The 17461-nt window shown below is 34.6% G+C and overlaps 1 protein-coding gene across 3 annotated transcripts in view; it reads left to right on the top strand.

The window, feature by feature from the left end:
• Positions 1-17461, top strand: part of Hr51 (Hormone receptor 51) — a 433291-nt gene that overhangs the window by 322142 nt on the left and 93688 nt on the right. For all 3 annotated transcript variants that reach the window (XM_067772890.1, XM_067772892.1, XM_067772891.1), the window contains exon 8: positions 15055-15263. In XM_067772890.1, coding sequence (XP_067628991.1) covers positions 15055-15263 — 209 coding nt within the window. The remainder of the gene's footprint in view (positions 1-15054; positions 15264-17461) is intronic.

The raw sequence follows: 17461 nt of genomic DNA, 5'->3' as shown, positions 1-17461 counted from the left end.
TAAACTGTAGGTACAATTGCGTCACTCACAACATTTTTTGTTTTTACTTGTTCTCCTATGGAAGGGTCGGAAACTATGTTCATTATCAGTCATCGGCGCAGAAAATAGCGGTGACTCGTTTTGGTTGAGAAGAGAGCATCGATATGTAAAAAATAAACAAAACTGGGGATAGGACACTACATTGAGGTAACCCCATGTTTAGTTTTTCTTGGCTTGGAGGTTGCGTTCCTATATTGAATCGATGCTTTCCTACACTTCAAATAGTTATAGCGCTTTATTGCTTTTCTTCCAACTCTGCGCAACAAAAAAGTATCACTACCACCAAAATTTAAAAAAAAATCATATTTTTCAATTTAACCATGGCAAGGTTAGTCGTAATGTACCAAACAATTAGGACCGATTTCACCAACTCGATGTAGGCTAAAGCTTAGTTGCAACTTAAGTTAGCCCAGATGTGAGGCTAAGTTTTTTTCAGTTTCACCAACTTAGCTACTAAACACATTTGACATGCAAAAACCCTATCAGCTGTTTTATACATAGTAGTATTTTTGGCTACGTTTTAATTACACGCCACCCAGTGAATTCACACAACAGCGGAGTTGCTATATTTGCATAATGAAATAAGTATCAATACTGTCATTTAATACAACTCAAAACTTGTACTACAGCAACACTGTTGAAAGTCGAGAATAAGCAAGCTGACAGGTGGCTAATTTGTGAGTCAGCATTGGTGTTGAAAGAGAAAAATTAAAAAATATGACTGATCTAAGTTAAGTCGAGTTGGTGAAATCGGCCCTTAGACTTAAGGGTGTGAGGTTCCATTCCTGGAACCTCTGGAAAATGATGAAATGCGCTTTGCACGCGCAACGTACTCCACCCCAAACACCAATTGCCACACACAGTAGTTTTAGTTTTGTTTAGTTCTTTATTTATTAGGTTTTGTTAAATTAAAGAAATGTGTTATAATTTGCCCACACTTAGTTTAGTTTGTAGGATTATATTAATTATTTTAGTTTTTAATAAGTTCACTCTTGTTTTTGTGTGTGCGTCGCCAAGTCCAAAATTTATAATAGTGGCCGGTCTTTTTCTGCAGAGGCGAATTGCTCTGTTTCCAAGTTGTTCCAACACCTGTTGTTCGTTCACAGTAGACAACGGGTGTTGCAGCAATTTGGAAACAGGGTGACATTTTTATTATTTGTTAAGGCTGCTGTTACATCATCCTTTTTGGGGAAAAGAAGAATTGAAAAAGTGATCAGTTTAGTAACATTCTTCTTTTGCATAAGCTAAACAGAATTGTTGCGAATGAACGAATATGTTCACATTAGGGTGTTCCTCCCCCTTTGAGATCGTTCGTTCGGAGCAATTCTGTGACTATTTAAAATATGTTAATTAAAATTGTGGTATTTTTGAATTTTTGTTTGTACTAAACTATGAATAAATTCAAATTACATTTTTTCGTTTTAATATACAAAATTTTGTGTTCTATATATATGTTGTTTGTGTTTTTTTTTTTTTTTTTTTTTGAATTTTTCTTTGTACGATATTTACAATTTAATATCAATATATTTACATATTATATATGTAGTTAACTTGGATTTTTTTTTGTTTTACGGCTTGTCCTATACTTTTGATACATATTTTGATAATTTGGATGATTTACATTTTTTCATTTGGGTGTACAAAATTGTGTGTTATTATTTTTTTGTTTTTATATATTTTTGTGCCTTCGTGGCTATTGAAAAATGAAGAAAATGAAACTATTGCTAAAAAAAAATTTTGGATTTTTCTTTAAACCCAATTTAAGGTTTAATCAGGGTATTGAATTAATGTTAATTTACTTTACCTAGGCGATTCTTATGTACTACTTTTTCTTTGTTTTTAACTTCATCGAAAATAGTTACGTTAGGTCCGTTAATTTTAGTTATAATAAACGGACCTTGATAACTATTTTCGTGTATATGATGTGGTTCTTTCTGTAAAAGTACTTTATCTCCGATTTTGACAACTAAAGGTCGTGCCGTTTTATCGTACAGATTTTTACTTTGCAATTTATTTTTATTAATTAGGTTTTGTGCCAATTTGTGTGCTTTCTGGATCCTAAACTTAACTTCTTTGGCATAGTTTTCGACATTATAAATTGGGTCAATTTTTTCTTTTGCCAATTCATTAGGCAAAGTTGCCTTTTTCCCAAAGACTAACGCGAAAGGCGAAAATTGATTGTCGAAAACTGTGCTACTCGTAGTATTGTGTAGGAAAGTAAAGTATTTTAAATAAACATCCCAATCAGAAAAAGTATCTTTTAAATATGCACGTAAGTATTCATTAAAAACTCTATGATTACGTTCAATCGTGCCAACAGTTTCGTGATGGTATGCAGTTGAAAAATTATGTTCAATATTTAGAAGTTTAGTTAATTCTTCAAATAATTCATTTTTAAATTCAGTACCTAAATCTGATTTTATCGCATTCATTGTTAAAATGAATCCTTCAAAAATTGCTGAAGCGATTGTTTTTGCCGATTTGTCTGGCACAGCGACTGTTACCAGGTATTTAGTCATGTCGCAAATCATGGTAAGTGCGAACTTGTTACCATATTTGGACTCAGGTAGGGGTCCTATGGTGTCAATTACTAGTATATCAAATGGTTTACAAGGAGTTGGTGTTAAAACAAGTTTTTCTTTTGTTTTAGGTTTAACCTTGTTTAAAAGACAATCTTTACAATTTTTGATATATTTCGATATATGTTCTTCCAATAAAATTTTGTTCGGAGTTTTGCGTAAAGTCTTTTCATTCCGCAATGTCCACCAGAAATGGGATCATTATGGAAAATTTTCATTAGTTTTAATTTTGTATTTTCATCTGTTACTGTCTCCACTGGATCTGTTAGCATAATTTCTAATGATTTTAAAATTTTATTTCCAATATTTTTGAAATTTGTAATAGTATAATGTTCGAACAAAATATCGTTTTTAGGCCATTCAATTTGCTTAATTTTGCGTTTGCCGACTTCTGATTCAAGCTTCGAAAGTAATTTCTCCAAAGTCATTCAGGCCTGTTCTGAATTCCGACTCGGAATGAAAAGTAAAACGACATTGATTTCGACTCGGTTTCTATTTGGTGTTCTCAATTCCGATTGTAAAAAATCGATTCGAAGTCGATTTCGAATCGTTTTCATTCCGATTCGGTAACCAGTTTAATCAGCTGTTTTTGTTTATGTGTTTTGGTTTAAGTATCATAAAATTTTATTTTAATTAAAAAATGCCTGCAGATATGGTTTTTGATGCGCAGACGAATCGTAAAAATGCGCTGGATATCTTATTCGTGGAATCTTTTTTGAAAAATTAAATGAAAATTTGTCGTAGACATGTAAAGTAACTTGTTTTTCGTCGTGTTTGTCTGTTTTCCTAGGAAGGTTATTGCCGTTTTGTTATTGATCTTGTTTGTACTGCTAAAATTTTTTTGTTCGATTCCTTAATCTCATCGATTGTAATACGCGATAGTGCATCAGCACCAAAGTTTGATTTATCCTTTACGTAAATTATAGTGAAGTTGTATTCTGCTAATTCTACCCTAATTCTCGAAAGTTTTGAAGAGGGGTCTTTCATATTGAATAGGTATACTAGAGATCTATGGTCTGATTTTACAATGAAATGGGTGCCATAAACGTATGGTCGAAATTGCTTGATTGCAAAGTAAATAGCTAAGAGTTCCAATTCTATAATTGGTTTTTTCTGCTCTGCTTTATTAAATGCTTTAGAAGCGAAACAAATTGGTAAATCACTACCTTGCTGTTCTTGACTTAAAATAGCGCCACATCCAGTTGTGGAGGCATCAACGGTAATAATGAATTGTTTAGTAAAATCTGGATAATGAAGTAATTTTGGTGAAAGTAACGCTGCTTCCAAAGATAAAAATGCTCTTTCGCACTCTACATCCCATACAAATTCAACTCTTTTCTGCTTAATCGATTTAGAGGCGCTGCCAGAGACGCAAAATTTGGTATAAACTTTCTGTAATAGTTTGCAAACGCGACGAATCGTCGTACCCTGTCTTTATCAGTCAGTTTTGTATACTTTTTAACTACGTTTATTTTGGAGTCGTCTGGCAACAACCTTTGGCTTAACATTTGTGACCTAAAAATGTAACTTCTGGTCGCAAAAAGTTGCATTTATTTGGGTTAAGCTTGAGATTGAAAGATCTACAAGTATCGAAAACTTTTGAAAGATTTTTAATATGGTGTGCTTCACTACAACCTGTGACGATAATATCGTCGACGTATAAAAATGCGACGTTGGGTCGTATACCCGAAAAAGCTATTGTCATCATTCGTGAGAATGAATTTGGTGCTATGTTTAAACCGAATGGAAGCACTTTCCATCTAAATGCACCTCGGTCAGTGCTGAAAGAAGTAATGTCACCTGAGTCAGGATGCAAGGGGATTTGATGAAATCCTGAAAAAAGATTTAATGTCGAAAAATACTTTGCCCTGCCAAGATTGTCTAAAATATCGTCAACTCTAGCTAGTGGAAATTTATCAGCAATTAGTTTTTTGTTTACTGCGCGAAAATCTACGCACATACGATAAGCTTTTTGACCCTTAGTATCTTTCTTTGGGACTACAATCAAAGGACTATTGTAATTGGAATAACTGGGTTCAATCAAACCGTAGTCTAACAATTTATTTACTTGGCGATTTATTTCTTCGCTGAGAGTATGGCAATCGATAGTTTTTAACATATACCGGCTCGTTGTCTGCCAGTCTTAATTTTTGCTCGTAGAAGTTGTTTAAAGTCATTTTGTCCGTGTCAAGAGCGAAAATGTCGGCATAATCTATGCAAAGGTCAATTAGTTTACGAAGAGCATGTTGATTTTTTAAAATTGAAATAAGGTTTTTCGTTCGTTTACCTTCTGTTTCTGTCTTGTTAATTGTATAAACATTGTAGTTTGAGAGTTTTTCTGCCCGAATACTTTTTCTTTTCACATACTTTACATCATCCGTGGTGTTAATGACTTTAATTATTGGATTACTGGAATTAACAATGCACCTAGCTGTGAAAACACCTTTTTCAACTTCCTGCGAGTCCACGAAAAGTGGCTCGGGTGAATCACCTAAATCAAAAAGTCTGAATATTTCGCATCTTGGAGGAATGATACAACTGTCGCTTTCTGTTTCGTGCAGGATTGGTATTGCGACTTTTTCATTACCTTCCCAAAAGGAAATACTATTTCTTTCATAATTAATAATGCATTTGTTTATTTTCAGGAAATCTTTTCCTAGTATGCCATCGGATGGAATAATAAAGTCTTCATTTACTACATGTAAAGTATGTTTAATAGAAAAGTTTGAAAAATTTTAATTTGCGGTAATTTTACCTAAAGGGGAAACTGAATTGGAATTAAAACCGGTAATTTTGATAATTTCGTTTGTATTTAAGGAAATATTACTGTCTAAACATGATATCTTTGTTAAAGAAATGTGTGCTTTAGTGTCTACTAGGAAAGAACAAAATTTTTGTGACTCGTTAAGTTGTAATTCTATGAAATCTGAATAATTTAGGTTCAAACAGTAGATGCCTATTGGTGAGGGAAATTCGCTTACTCGGTTAGTTCGTCCTCCCCCAGTGTTCTCTCCTGAGGGGCACTCGCGTTTAAAGCGCGAACGTTTGCGTTTCTACCTCTGCCATTCGCTGATTTCGAATTGTTACCTCTATAGTTACTATTGTTTGAATTAGGATTTGTATTTGAACGTGTATTATTATTGTTATTATTCTGATATCTATTTCCATTATAATTCCTATATCTTTGATTATTGTTGCCGTTATAGTTGCTATTGTATGAAAATGAACTATTATTATTTCTATAACCATTTCATGAGCTTTCGCTTGAGAGATCCCTTCAATAATAAGAGACCGCTCAAGTGAGTCAGCTCAATCTTCAACTTTTTTGGCAAAATCTGTATAATTTTTACCGTTAACGTGCAACGCTGCAATTCTCCCTGCTACAACTTTCGAGTTGTCTGGTTTGATCCTATTACGTAGAGCTGTTTTAATTTCATTAACTGAATTTACTTATCTTGGTATTGCTTCACGGGCTTTACCCTCTAGTTTTGATTTTAAGAACGCTAAAAGTATCAGTTAAATCTGCAGTAGCGAATTGTTCAAGTAATGCAATTTTGTCTATAAAAGAATCAAGTGCAAGAGGATCACCACTGTAGTTTTCTCTAATAGAATTAGCACATGTGTTAATGAAAATTCTCTTTTCCTCAGGTGTTGCCATGATTTTATCGTTAAGATCTGGAGCAGAAGGTGAGGCCACGTTTGTACTATTTGGATCGTTAAGATCTGATTTTAAAGTAAAAGAAGTTGAAGTTAGTTTTGCACTATTTGAATCGTTAAGATTTGAATCTAAATTAGAAGTTGAATTTTTAATGGAACAATTTTCGAAGCCTGGAAAATCTGTTGACAAGAAAATCTATTTTCCTGGGTTGTGACTTCTTCGGTCGAAGATGAAGCTAAACTTTCGTAGCTTGAGGCTGAATTATCGGAATCGGATTCTGAGTCTGAATTTTTTGCACTTGTTTGCCATTTCTTAGGTACATATGTACTTATCAAAATAGCAAAAATAATTCAGTTCAAACTATGAAATTAATGAAGTACTTGTTTGAATGTCTGAATTTATATTTAAGCTGAAATATTGAGGAAAAAGAAAAAATTTGTAAAAGTGAACTGATGTACAGGTGAATAGTCGCTAAAGAAATATTTAACAATTTATTTGAAGAACTAAGGAAAAGTGCATTATACTTGTATAGAAAAATCTTTAAGACGTAATTGAATTTAAACTTTGCACAAAAGTATATAGGTATTAATTGGTAAAAATTTCAAAATTGTTGTAACTTGTTCAAAAAAATCCATTTATATTCACAGACGCACCGCTTTGTAAAAAAATTCATATATTTTCCCGGACGCACCGTTTATATAAAAAAATCTCACTTGACTTTTCACGGAACCACCGTTTTTATAAAAAATTTTAATTGGTTTTCAACGGAACCACCGCATATTGCAAACAATTTTAATTGGTTTTTAACTGAACCACCGCATAAATCAAAAATTTACACGTTACAAACTGCTTATCAAGTTCAACAGTCTTATATGGTGAAAATTAATATTATGTTGGAAAATGGGCGTATTTATAAAAAAATTTTTCCTTTTACCTGTAGTAAATAAAAATCTGAAAAATGGAAAATCCGAAATTTTAAATTTTAAATAGAAGGTTTGTGAAACGAATTGCAAATTTGAAGAATGGAAGCATGAAAATATGTGAATTTACAATTGTTTTTGTTTTTATCGGCCTATTGATAAATGATTCAAGGTTCTATTCGAGCTCAAGGCCAGAACAATAATTTTTTTTTAATGATAATTATTGTTATTTTTTAATTTTTCTAAATTTGAATTTGAAAAATTATTGTTCTGGCCTTGAGCTCGAATCGAACCTTGAATCAATATGTGAATTTGTAAAATAAATTGAGAAATTTTTAAATTAAAAATTTGAAAATATGAAAAATTTGAAGAAAATGTAAATTTGAATGTAGATCTGGAAATATTTGAATTTATAAAATGGTTCGAAAAATTTTTAAATTTTGGAAAACTGAGGTAGTTAAATGTAGACGGACGCTATTCAAAAATGTGTTGCTATTCAAAAATGTGAAAGCAAAAATCTTAAGTATTTATACACACTTAGAAAAACTCTATATACATAAGGCAAAGCTACATATACATAAATACGTATGACTGCTGCTGCTCCAACCGTAAATGCTGCCGCTCCGTAAACGCTGCCGCTGTCGTCGCCAATGCTGCTACTGCCCGAGTTGTTTCTGGTGGCTGGTGGTCTTCGCTGGCGCTGCCGCTGCTGGTCTTCGATGTTAATGCTGGCGGTGGTGGTGGTTAAAAAAAATGGCGATGATATACCGTTGGCTAGTGGCGTGGGTTTATATCCAGTTATGGCATATTATATTATACTACAAGTAGATATTTAGTTTTGTGTTACTTCTGTACCATTTATTTGTAAGTTTAGTACATTTTGTTATTTAAAGTTTTTTTTTTTTTTTGCATTATTTCTGTATAATTTAGTTGTAGTTGTTAGACAATTTTTTTTATTTAGCGCTTTCTTTACTTTGGTTTATTTCTCCTCCATTTAACGTAGGATTAGTTCTGTTACATTAAAAATTTTCTTTTATTTCAATTTAAAATTGTGTATTTTCACTGCCACTTACAACTGCCTTTGCAAAAAAATTAAAACCACCACCTACCTTCTTCAAAAAAATCCGGTTGCCTGCCGAGGCTCCAGCCTCACGGTCACCATGTGAGGTTCCATTCCTGGAACCTCTGGAAAATGATGAAATGCGCTTTGCACGCGCAACGCACTCCACCCCAAACACCAATTGCCACACACAGTAGTTTTAGTTTTGTTTAGTTCTTTATTTATTAGGTTTTGTTAAATTAAAGAAATGTGTTATAATTTGCCTACACTTAGTTTGTAGGATTATATTAATTATACTCAGTTGAGCAGAGCTCACAGAGTATATTAAGTTTGATTGGATAACGGTTGGTTGTACAGGTATAAAGGAATCGAGATAGATATAGACTTCGATATATCAAAATCATCTGGATCGAAAAACAATTTGATTGAGCCATGTCCGTCCGTCCGTCCGCCCGTTAACACGATAACTTTGGTAAATTTTGACGTATCTTGATGAAATTTGGTATGTAGGTTCCTGAGCACTCATCTCAGATCGTTATTTAAAATAAACGATATCGGACTATAACCACGCCCACTTTTTCGATATCGAAAATTTCGAAAAAACGAAAAAGTGCGATAATTCATTACCAAAGACAGATAAAGCGATGAAACTAGATAGGTGAGTTGATCGTATGACGCAGAATAGAAAATTAGTAAAATTATGGACAACGGGCGTGGCACAGCCCACTTTTAAAAGAAGGTAATTTAAAACTTTTGCAAGCTGTAATTTGGCAGTTGTTGAAGATATCATGATGAAATTTGGCAGGAACGTTACTCCTATTACTATATGTACGCTTAATAAAAATTAGCGAAATCGGAGAAGGACCACGCCCACTTTTAAAAAAAATGTTTGTTTTTAAGTAAAATTTTAACAAAAAATTTAATATATTTACAGTATATAAGTAAATTATGTCAAAGTTCAACTCTATTAATGATATTAATGATGAATTAATTTGTCTAGGATACTTTTAAAGCCATAAATCGAACAAAAATTTACCAATCCTTTTGAAATTTGGTAGGGGCATAGATTTTATGACGCTAACTGTTTTCTGTGAAAATGGGCGAAATCGGTTGAAGCCACGGCCAGTTTTTATACACAGTCCTCCGTCTGTCCTTCCGCATGGCCGTTAACACGATAACTTGAGCAAAAATCGACATATCTTTACTGAACTTAGTTCACGTACTTAACTGAACTCACTTTATCTTGGTATAAAAAATTAACGAAATCCGACTATGACCACGCCCACTTTTCCGATATCGAAAATTACGAAAAATGAAAAAAATGCCATAATTCTATACAAATACGAAAAAAAGGGATGAAACATGGTAATTGGATTGGTTTATTGACGTGAAATATAACTTTAGAAAAAACTTTGTAAAATGGTTGTGACACTTACCATATTAAGTAGAAGAAAATGAAAAAGTTCTGCAGGGCGAAATAAAAAACCCTTGAAATCTTGGCAGGTATTACATATATAAATAAATTAGCGGTATCCAACAGATGATGTTCTGGGTCACCCTGGTCCACATTTTGGTCGATATCTGGAAAACGCCTTCACATATACAACTGCCACCACTCCCTTTTAAAACTCTCATTAATACCTTTAATTTGATACCAATATCGTACAAGCACATTCTAGAGTCACCTCTGGTCCACCTTTATGGCGATATCTCGAAAAGGCGTCCACCTATAGAACTAAGCCCCACGCCCTTTTAAAAATACTCATTAACACCTTTCATTTGATACCCATATCGTACAAACATATTCTAGAGTCATCCCTGGTCCACCTTTATGGCGATATCTCGAAAAAGCGACCAACTATAGAACGAAGGCCCACTCCCTTTTAAAAATACTCATTAACACCTTTCATTTGATACCCATATCGTACAAACATATTCTAGAGTCAGCCCTGGTCCACCGTTATGGCAATATTTCGAAACGGCTTCCACCTATAGAACTAAGGCCCGCTCCCTCTTAAAATACTCATTAACACCTTTCGTTTGATACCTATATTGTACAAACGAATTCTAGAGTCACCCCTGGTCCACCTTTATGGCGATATCTCGAAAAGGCGACCACCTATACAACTACCACCACTGCCTTTAAAACCCTCATTAATACCTTTCTTTTGATACCCATATTGTACAAACAAATTCTAGGGTCACCCCTGGTCCACCTTTATGGCGATATCTCGAAAGGGCGTCCACCTATGGAACTAAGGATTACTCCCTTTTAAAATACTCATTAACACCTTTCAGTTGATACCCATATCGTGCAACCAAATTCTAGAGTCAACTCTGATCCACTTTTATGGCGATATCCCTAAATGGCGTCCACCTATAGAACTATGGCCCACACCCTCATAAAATACTCTTTAATGCCTTTCATTTGATACACATGTCATACAAACACATTCCAGGGTTTCCCTCGGTTCATTTTCCTACATGGTTATTTTCCCTTATGTTGTCACCATAGCTCTCAACTGAGTATGTAATGTTCGGTTACACCCGAACTTAACCTTCCTTACTTGTTATTTTAGTTTTTAATAATTTCACTCTTGTTTTTGTGTGTGCGTCGCCAAGTCCAAAATTTATAATAATGGCCGGTCTTTTTCTGCCGAGCCGAATTGCTCTGTTTCCAAGTTGTTCCAACACCTATTGTTCGTTCACAGTAGACATCAGGTGTTGCAGCAATTTGGAAACAGGGTGACATTTTTATTATTTGTTAAGGCTGCTGTTACAAGGGCCCATTACTGATACTTAGCATAGACTTGACTTAACTTGGCGTAAACTTGGCAACTTAGCCACGATTATGCTCCATATAGCGCATGCGATCTGGCATCATAATCAGCCGTTTTTCAGCTGTCATTTTATTGTGAAATATTTGCTACAAAAAGTGGTGGTTTTTAAACAAAGTTAATTTTGAGTACTACAATTAATTTATGAGTGTAAAAATTAATAAATAAAATAAAAATAAATATCAATTTGTATAACAAAATGTCAAAATGAAATGGAAACAAACAAATGGCATCTCGAAATGTAAACGTCACTTAGAACTTACATTGAAAATCAAAATTCAACAGACTTCTAAGTCAAGTTAAGTGTTGCTAAGTTTTGAGTAATCAGTAACATGCAATGCTTATTTAACAGAACTTTAAGTGAAAGTTCTCAAGTCAAATCAAGGCTATGCTAAGAATAAGTAATGGGCCCTTTAGACTTCTGTTTACATCAAAAATTTACAAATGAATATACCTTAAAATTCAATACCATTTATAGCCCTGCCGCTTTATTACGTTACGGTGAACTTCACCGTCTTCTTAGTTTCCACATAACTACCTTAACACTGCAACGTTTTTGACAACGTACTCTAATGTTATCTAAGGGCCGCTGTATAGCGGCACCGCTTTCGAGGAAACCAAGCCTTAAGCCAAATTTAAAATTTTTGTATATAAAAATATGTATGTATGTACTTTCTGTTCTATTTTGATTTTCTTAACAAAATTTCTTCAAATTTCAAATTTCACATGAGGAAAATAATGACCGTTTTGCAATATTTGGAACCACTAGCAATTTAACAAAGGCCCACCTTGACATTTCTGTATGACCGGTGCCTATATGTAACACTTGACCTGGCCATATACTGACAGCAATCGATGGTCCACCTTAATTTTTTGATCGGACCCAACCTAGGAAAAGTCAGACATATGTAGATAGCCAAATTGGTATACTTTACACCATTTCAATCCTGTTTTGAACACATGTGTATAAAAGCGGTTTGCTGACAACCTATCAGGCCTTAGAGGCTCACTATGTAGATTACGGTGAGGCAGTTTTGAAAGCGGTGTTCTAACCGGCATGCATACTACATGGCTACGTGTACTGAATATCAGACTCCCCTTTTGCATTGAATAATGTCAGAAGTGTATCTCCGTATATTTTCCAATTCGATATCGCGATGCCATCGAAGTGGTTATTTAATGATGTTCTCATTTTCCCCAGTCTTTATTAAGGTGGGGCTATTTATCGAAAATTCATCTCATTGAGAAGCTATAGTAGCACCGTCAGGTGGGAAAGTTTTGCTTGGTGCTTAGCCCTTCTGAATTTAGTAAGATAGTATAACGTTCTGTAGTGTTATCGCTACTGGCGAGAGGAGGAATCTCGGTCGATATTACTCCTCTTAAGTATCTGGTTTTTCAGGTTTCACTGCTCCACTCTTGCCCTTTTCTATATTTCGGAAATAACAGTTCGCACCAAACTTCGTTGCCAATCGTGTTTGGTGATGTTGAATATGACCTTTAATGTTGCCCACAACTTCCTAGACAGCACAGAATTTGTAGTTCCTTAGAAACTCCTCTAGTTCCGTTTACGTTGATTTCAACGACTTGCGGGCGCTGGCTTGGATTTTTCCGTATTCTGCTTGTCTGTTTAATACGGGGCGTAGCCAAATCATGATCTGTTCCAGTTGGTCTTATTAAATTTAGTTAGTAGGAAAATCATACCCAGCACGGCATCGCAGATCCGATATTACGTTTAGTTTTTCCTCTTTTTCGTAGCTATTCCATTACAGTTGAAAGGGGGAGTTGACCGTACAGCCCGTACTATAAAGATAATACTTAGAAATAGCTGGGTACAGCAATTTTTATACTCAGCTGAGCAGAGCTCACAGAGCATATTAATTTTGTTCGCATAACAGTAATCCGTAGCGGCATAAACTAATCGAGATAGATATAGACTTCTATATATCAAAATGATCTGGGCGAAAAAATAAATTCATTTAGCCATGTCCGTCCGTCCGTCCGTCTGTCCGTCCGTCCGTAAACACGATAACTTGAGTAAATTTTGAGCTATCTTAATAAAATTTGGTATGTAAGTTTCTGGCACTCATCTGAGATCACAATTTAAAATGAACGAAATCGGACGATAACCACGCCCACTTTTTCGATATCGAAAAATTCGAAAAACCGAAAAAGTGCGATAATTCATTACCCAAGGCGGATAAAGCGATGAAACTTGGTAGATGGGTTGATCATATGACGCAGAATAGAAAACTATTAAAATTTTGGACAATGGGCGTGGCACCGCCCACTTTTAAAAGAAGGTAAAAGTTTTACAAGCTGTAATTTGGCAGTCGTTGAAGATATCGTAATGAAATTTGGCAGAAACGGTAATCCTATTACCATATGTGCGCTAAATAAAAATTAGCACAATCGGACGACGAACACGCCCACTTTTTAAGAAACTTTTTTTTAAGTAAAATTTTAACAAAAAATTTAATATCTTTACAGTATATAAGTAAATTATGTCAACATTCAACTCCAGTAATGATATGGTTCAACAAAATACAAAAACAAAATAAAATTTCAAAATGGGCGTGACACCGCCCTTTTTCATTTAACTCGTCTAGAATACTTTTAATGCCATTAGTCGAACAAAATTTACCAATCCTTGTGAAATTTTGTATAGGCATAGATTCTATGACGATAACAGTTTTCTATGAAAATGGGCGAAATCGGTTGAAGCCACGTCCAGTTTTTATACACGTCGACCGTCCGTCCTTCCGCTCGGCCGTTAACACTATAACCTGAGCAAAAATCCATATATCTTTACTAAACTTAGTTCACGTACTTATCTAAGCTCACTTTATCTTGGTATAAAAAATGAACGAAATGCGACTATGACCACGCCCACTTTTTCGATATTGAAAATTTCGAAAAATGAAAAAAATACCATACCGTTGGTTTTTGTGACGCAAAATATAACTTTGGAAAAAACTTTGTAAAATGGTTGTGACAACTACAATATTAAGTAGAAGAAAATGAAAAAGTTCTGCAGGGCGAAATCGAAAGCACTTGGAATCAATGCAGGAATACTGTTTGTGGTATTACATATATAAATAAATTAGTGGTACCAGACAGATATTATCTGGGTCACCCTGGTCCACATTTTGGTCGATATCTCGAAAACGCCTTCACATATACAACTGAGGGGCACTCCCTTTTAAAACCCTCATTAATACCTTTAATTTTATACCCATATCGTACAAACACTTTATAGAGTCACCCCTGGTCCACCTTAATGGCGATATCTCGAAAAGGCGTCCACCTATAGAACTACGGTTCTTTCCCTTTTAAAATACTCATTCATTTGATACCCATATCGTACAAACACATTCTAGAGTCACCCCTTATGCCACCTTTATGGCGATATCCCACTATGGCGTCCACCTATAGAACTATGGCCCACTCCCTTCTAAAATACTCTTTAATACCTTCCATTTGATACCCATGTCATACAAACACATTCCAGGATTGCCCTAGGTTCATTTTCCTACATGGTTATTTCCCCTTATTTTGTCTCCAAAGCTCTCAGCTGAGTATGTAATGTTCGGTTACACCCGAACTTGGCCTTCCTTACTTGTTTTTTTTTTTTGATACTGATCTCAGAATGGCGTATCAAGTTTTTAATAGAAACTTAAAAATTATCATTATCGGCGATCCCTAGTTAACATACAAATTGCTGAGGATATATTCCGTGCAAACTATATAGAAAGAAACAATAACGAATCTTCGTTTTTCTTTATAAATATCTGGACGTGATATTGCAAGAACGAGTTCCTTTTTTTTTGTAATCACAATAACGGTTTCGGTTTCATTCCTTAGCAAAAATTTAAAACAGCCATGTAGGGCCCCTATAGATTTTGTCAAATTCTTCTATAGGCTGAAATAACCTATCACACTCTAACAAATTATTTGTTTTAAGATGACTCAATTGATGTTACGAACGATGAAGAACCTCACCGAAGCGAGGAGAAAGTGGATTGCCATTTTACAATACCGACATTTGTACCGCAGAACTTGTACGTCCAGCCACATGAAACCGTTTATGAAACAAGTGCTCGTCTTCTCTTTATGGCGGTGAAATGGGCAAAAAACTTACCAAGTTTTGCAAGTCTGTCATTCCGTGACCAGGTAAATAAATAGAAACCATACAAAAACAAAAGTATTATGATTATTTTACAAGGGTAAGTGTTGAAACACTCAAATGTCAAAATAATATGTAGGGTAGTCCTACATTATGATTTTGTCAATACAGAAATCCAAAAGCAGCATGTCATCAAATTGATTGTTCGAAATTGTACTGGTGGCGCCGCACAGTGTAACTTTTTTCACTTTTAGGATGGCAAGAGTCCAAAAAACAATGTTCTCCAATCTTAAAACTGTTTTGACCTTCAACAGATTAATAACTAACTGTTAAGAAAATGTATACAAAGCAAAGTAAAAAACCCACGATCACCATGATAGGCATTATGAAACTTGTATAATTGAAACAAGTGTAAAAATGATTTCACAGTCCAAAATGTTTGACCAACTTAGTGGCCACGTGGTGGATTTTTCGATAATCATTTTGACTTCTAGCTATTTCATTTAACATACTTGGGTAGCTTATAACAGCATTGCTAAGTTTCAGCCACGTAGGCATTTATTTAAATTTTTTTTTTTGGACAGCCACTAAAAGTTTGGTAAGCTTAGACAATTTTTCGTTTTCAATAGAATAAAACTTGCCTGATTCCGCCCAATTCTATTGAACGAATACATATACATTAAACGGAATTTCATAGAGTTTCAGATAAAAGAAAAAACCATTGCGAAATTTTGCGTTTTTCTTTGTAATCGCCAACTTAAACTCTCTACGCCCTCGCTCACGTATGAAGCGCAGTGACCTAACAATGGAATGTCCTCAATTCAAGTCTACAATACTAGATCCCAAAAAGAGACAGTTATACCTGAAATGGTAAAAACCCAAAAAAAAGGAAACTTGTGCACTGAATAGCCTTCATTGTTTGTCATATGAGTTTTCCCATAGTTAACGAGTTGTGCACTTATCCCATCAATTTATGTTATGTATGCACGCCTACCTGAGGGTCGTCTATTATTAGTGATACTTCTAAGCAATTGAGTGCTTCAGGAATATACATATGTATATGAAAATAAGAAAAGTTTGTAACCAGATCAAGCAATTGCGATGATAGTTGACTCAAATCTTTCAACATATGAATACTCCCTGATCCGGCGGCACACTTCAGAAGTTAACAGAAAAATATATCCTTCCTATAACTGTTGAAAAGAATCAAAGAATTTATGCTATCCTAAAAAAATAACCGTAGCGGAAACCTATGCTGAAATTGAATTACAATCCCTAATTTATCACAGCTTACAAAGATTGTGTCTTGCACAAGAAGAGGTATTGCTTTCTATTCCTGAGGTTAAAAAACCAAATGCAATTATAAAATGGGGATGTGATGGAGCTCAGCATAGTTGTTACAAACAACAATTTTCGGAAGAAAAGAAATCGGACGTTAGTATGTTTTTCATTTCCCTCGTTTCATAACTCCATTGTATACTCCTTCAAATGTAAACAATGGTTGACAAACGAAAGGTTATAGTTTGGAATAATCCTGCTCCATCTTCCACGAGATACTGCCGCCCGATAAAATTTGTTAAAAAAAAAAACTCGAGAGTTCAATTCAAAAGAGGTGCAATCTGTCAAAGACCAAATTTCCAGTCTTCGTCCTACAACAATTCAAACAATACTTAATATAATATATATAATAACCTAAACTTACTGGTGAAATCAACGTTTGTGTTGTGCATGATTGAAGGCAAAGTTTGCAACGATCTGCCGGGGGGGGGGGGGGGGTATGTGGGGCTTCTCCAAAAGATATGAACAATAAGCGAGTCCTGTCACAGCGAAATGTTGACAAAAGCATGCTTCCTTTCGCAATTTCCCCTTTACATTCTTGGATATGTTGCATGGAATGTATGCTACACATCGCTTATCGAATGGAAATGAAGACCTGGTGTATGCGGGGCGAAAAAAATGAGGAAAAGATGAAAAAGAAGAAAAAACATATCCAAAATAGATTCAGGAATGAAGTTGGTCTTTTGATTGATATGCCAAAACAAAAAACACGGCAACACTGCGAGAAAATTCTTTGGAGATCCTGAAATAACATCAGGCATACCCGGCATAATCATCAATCTTTTGGAAGGGTTTCATCCAATACTTTCATGCATAGGGTGTGGGTTTCAAATAAATTCTGAAGCTTTTGACCACTATGTGACAGAGACAAGGGTACTATATTTATCGGAAAATGCTTGATACAATA

This window comes from Eurosta solidaginis, chromosome 3 (genome assembly GCF_040869045.1).
Source record: "Eurosta solidaginis isolate ZX-2024a chromosome 3, ASM4086904v1, whole genome shotgun sequence".
Taxonomy (NCBI): domain Eukaryota; kingdom Metazoa; phylum Arthropoda; class Insecta; order Diptera; family Tephritidae; genus Eurosta; species Eurosta solidaginis.
Note: the sequence above shows the minus strand (reverse complement) of the source record. Positions and strands in the feature narration are given on the sequence as shown.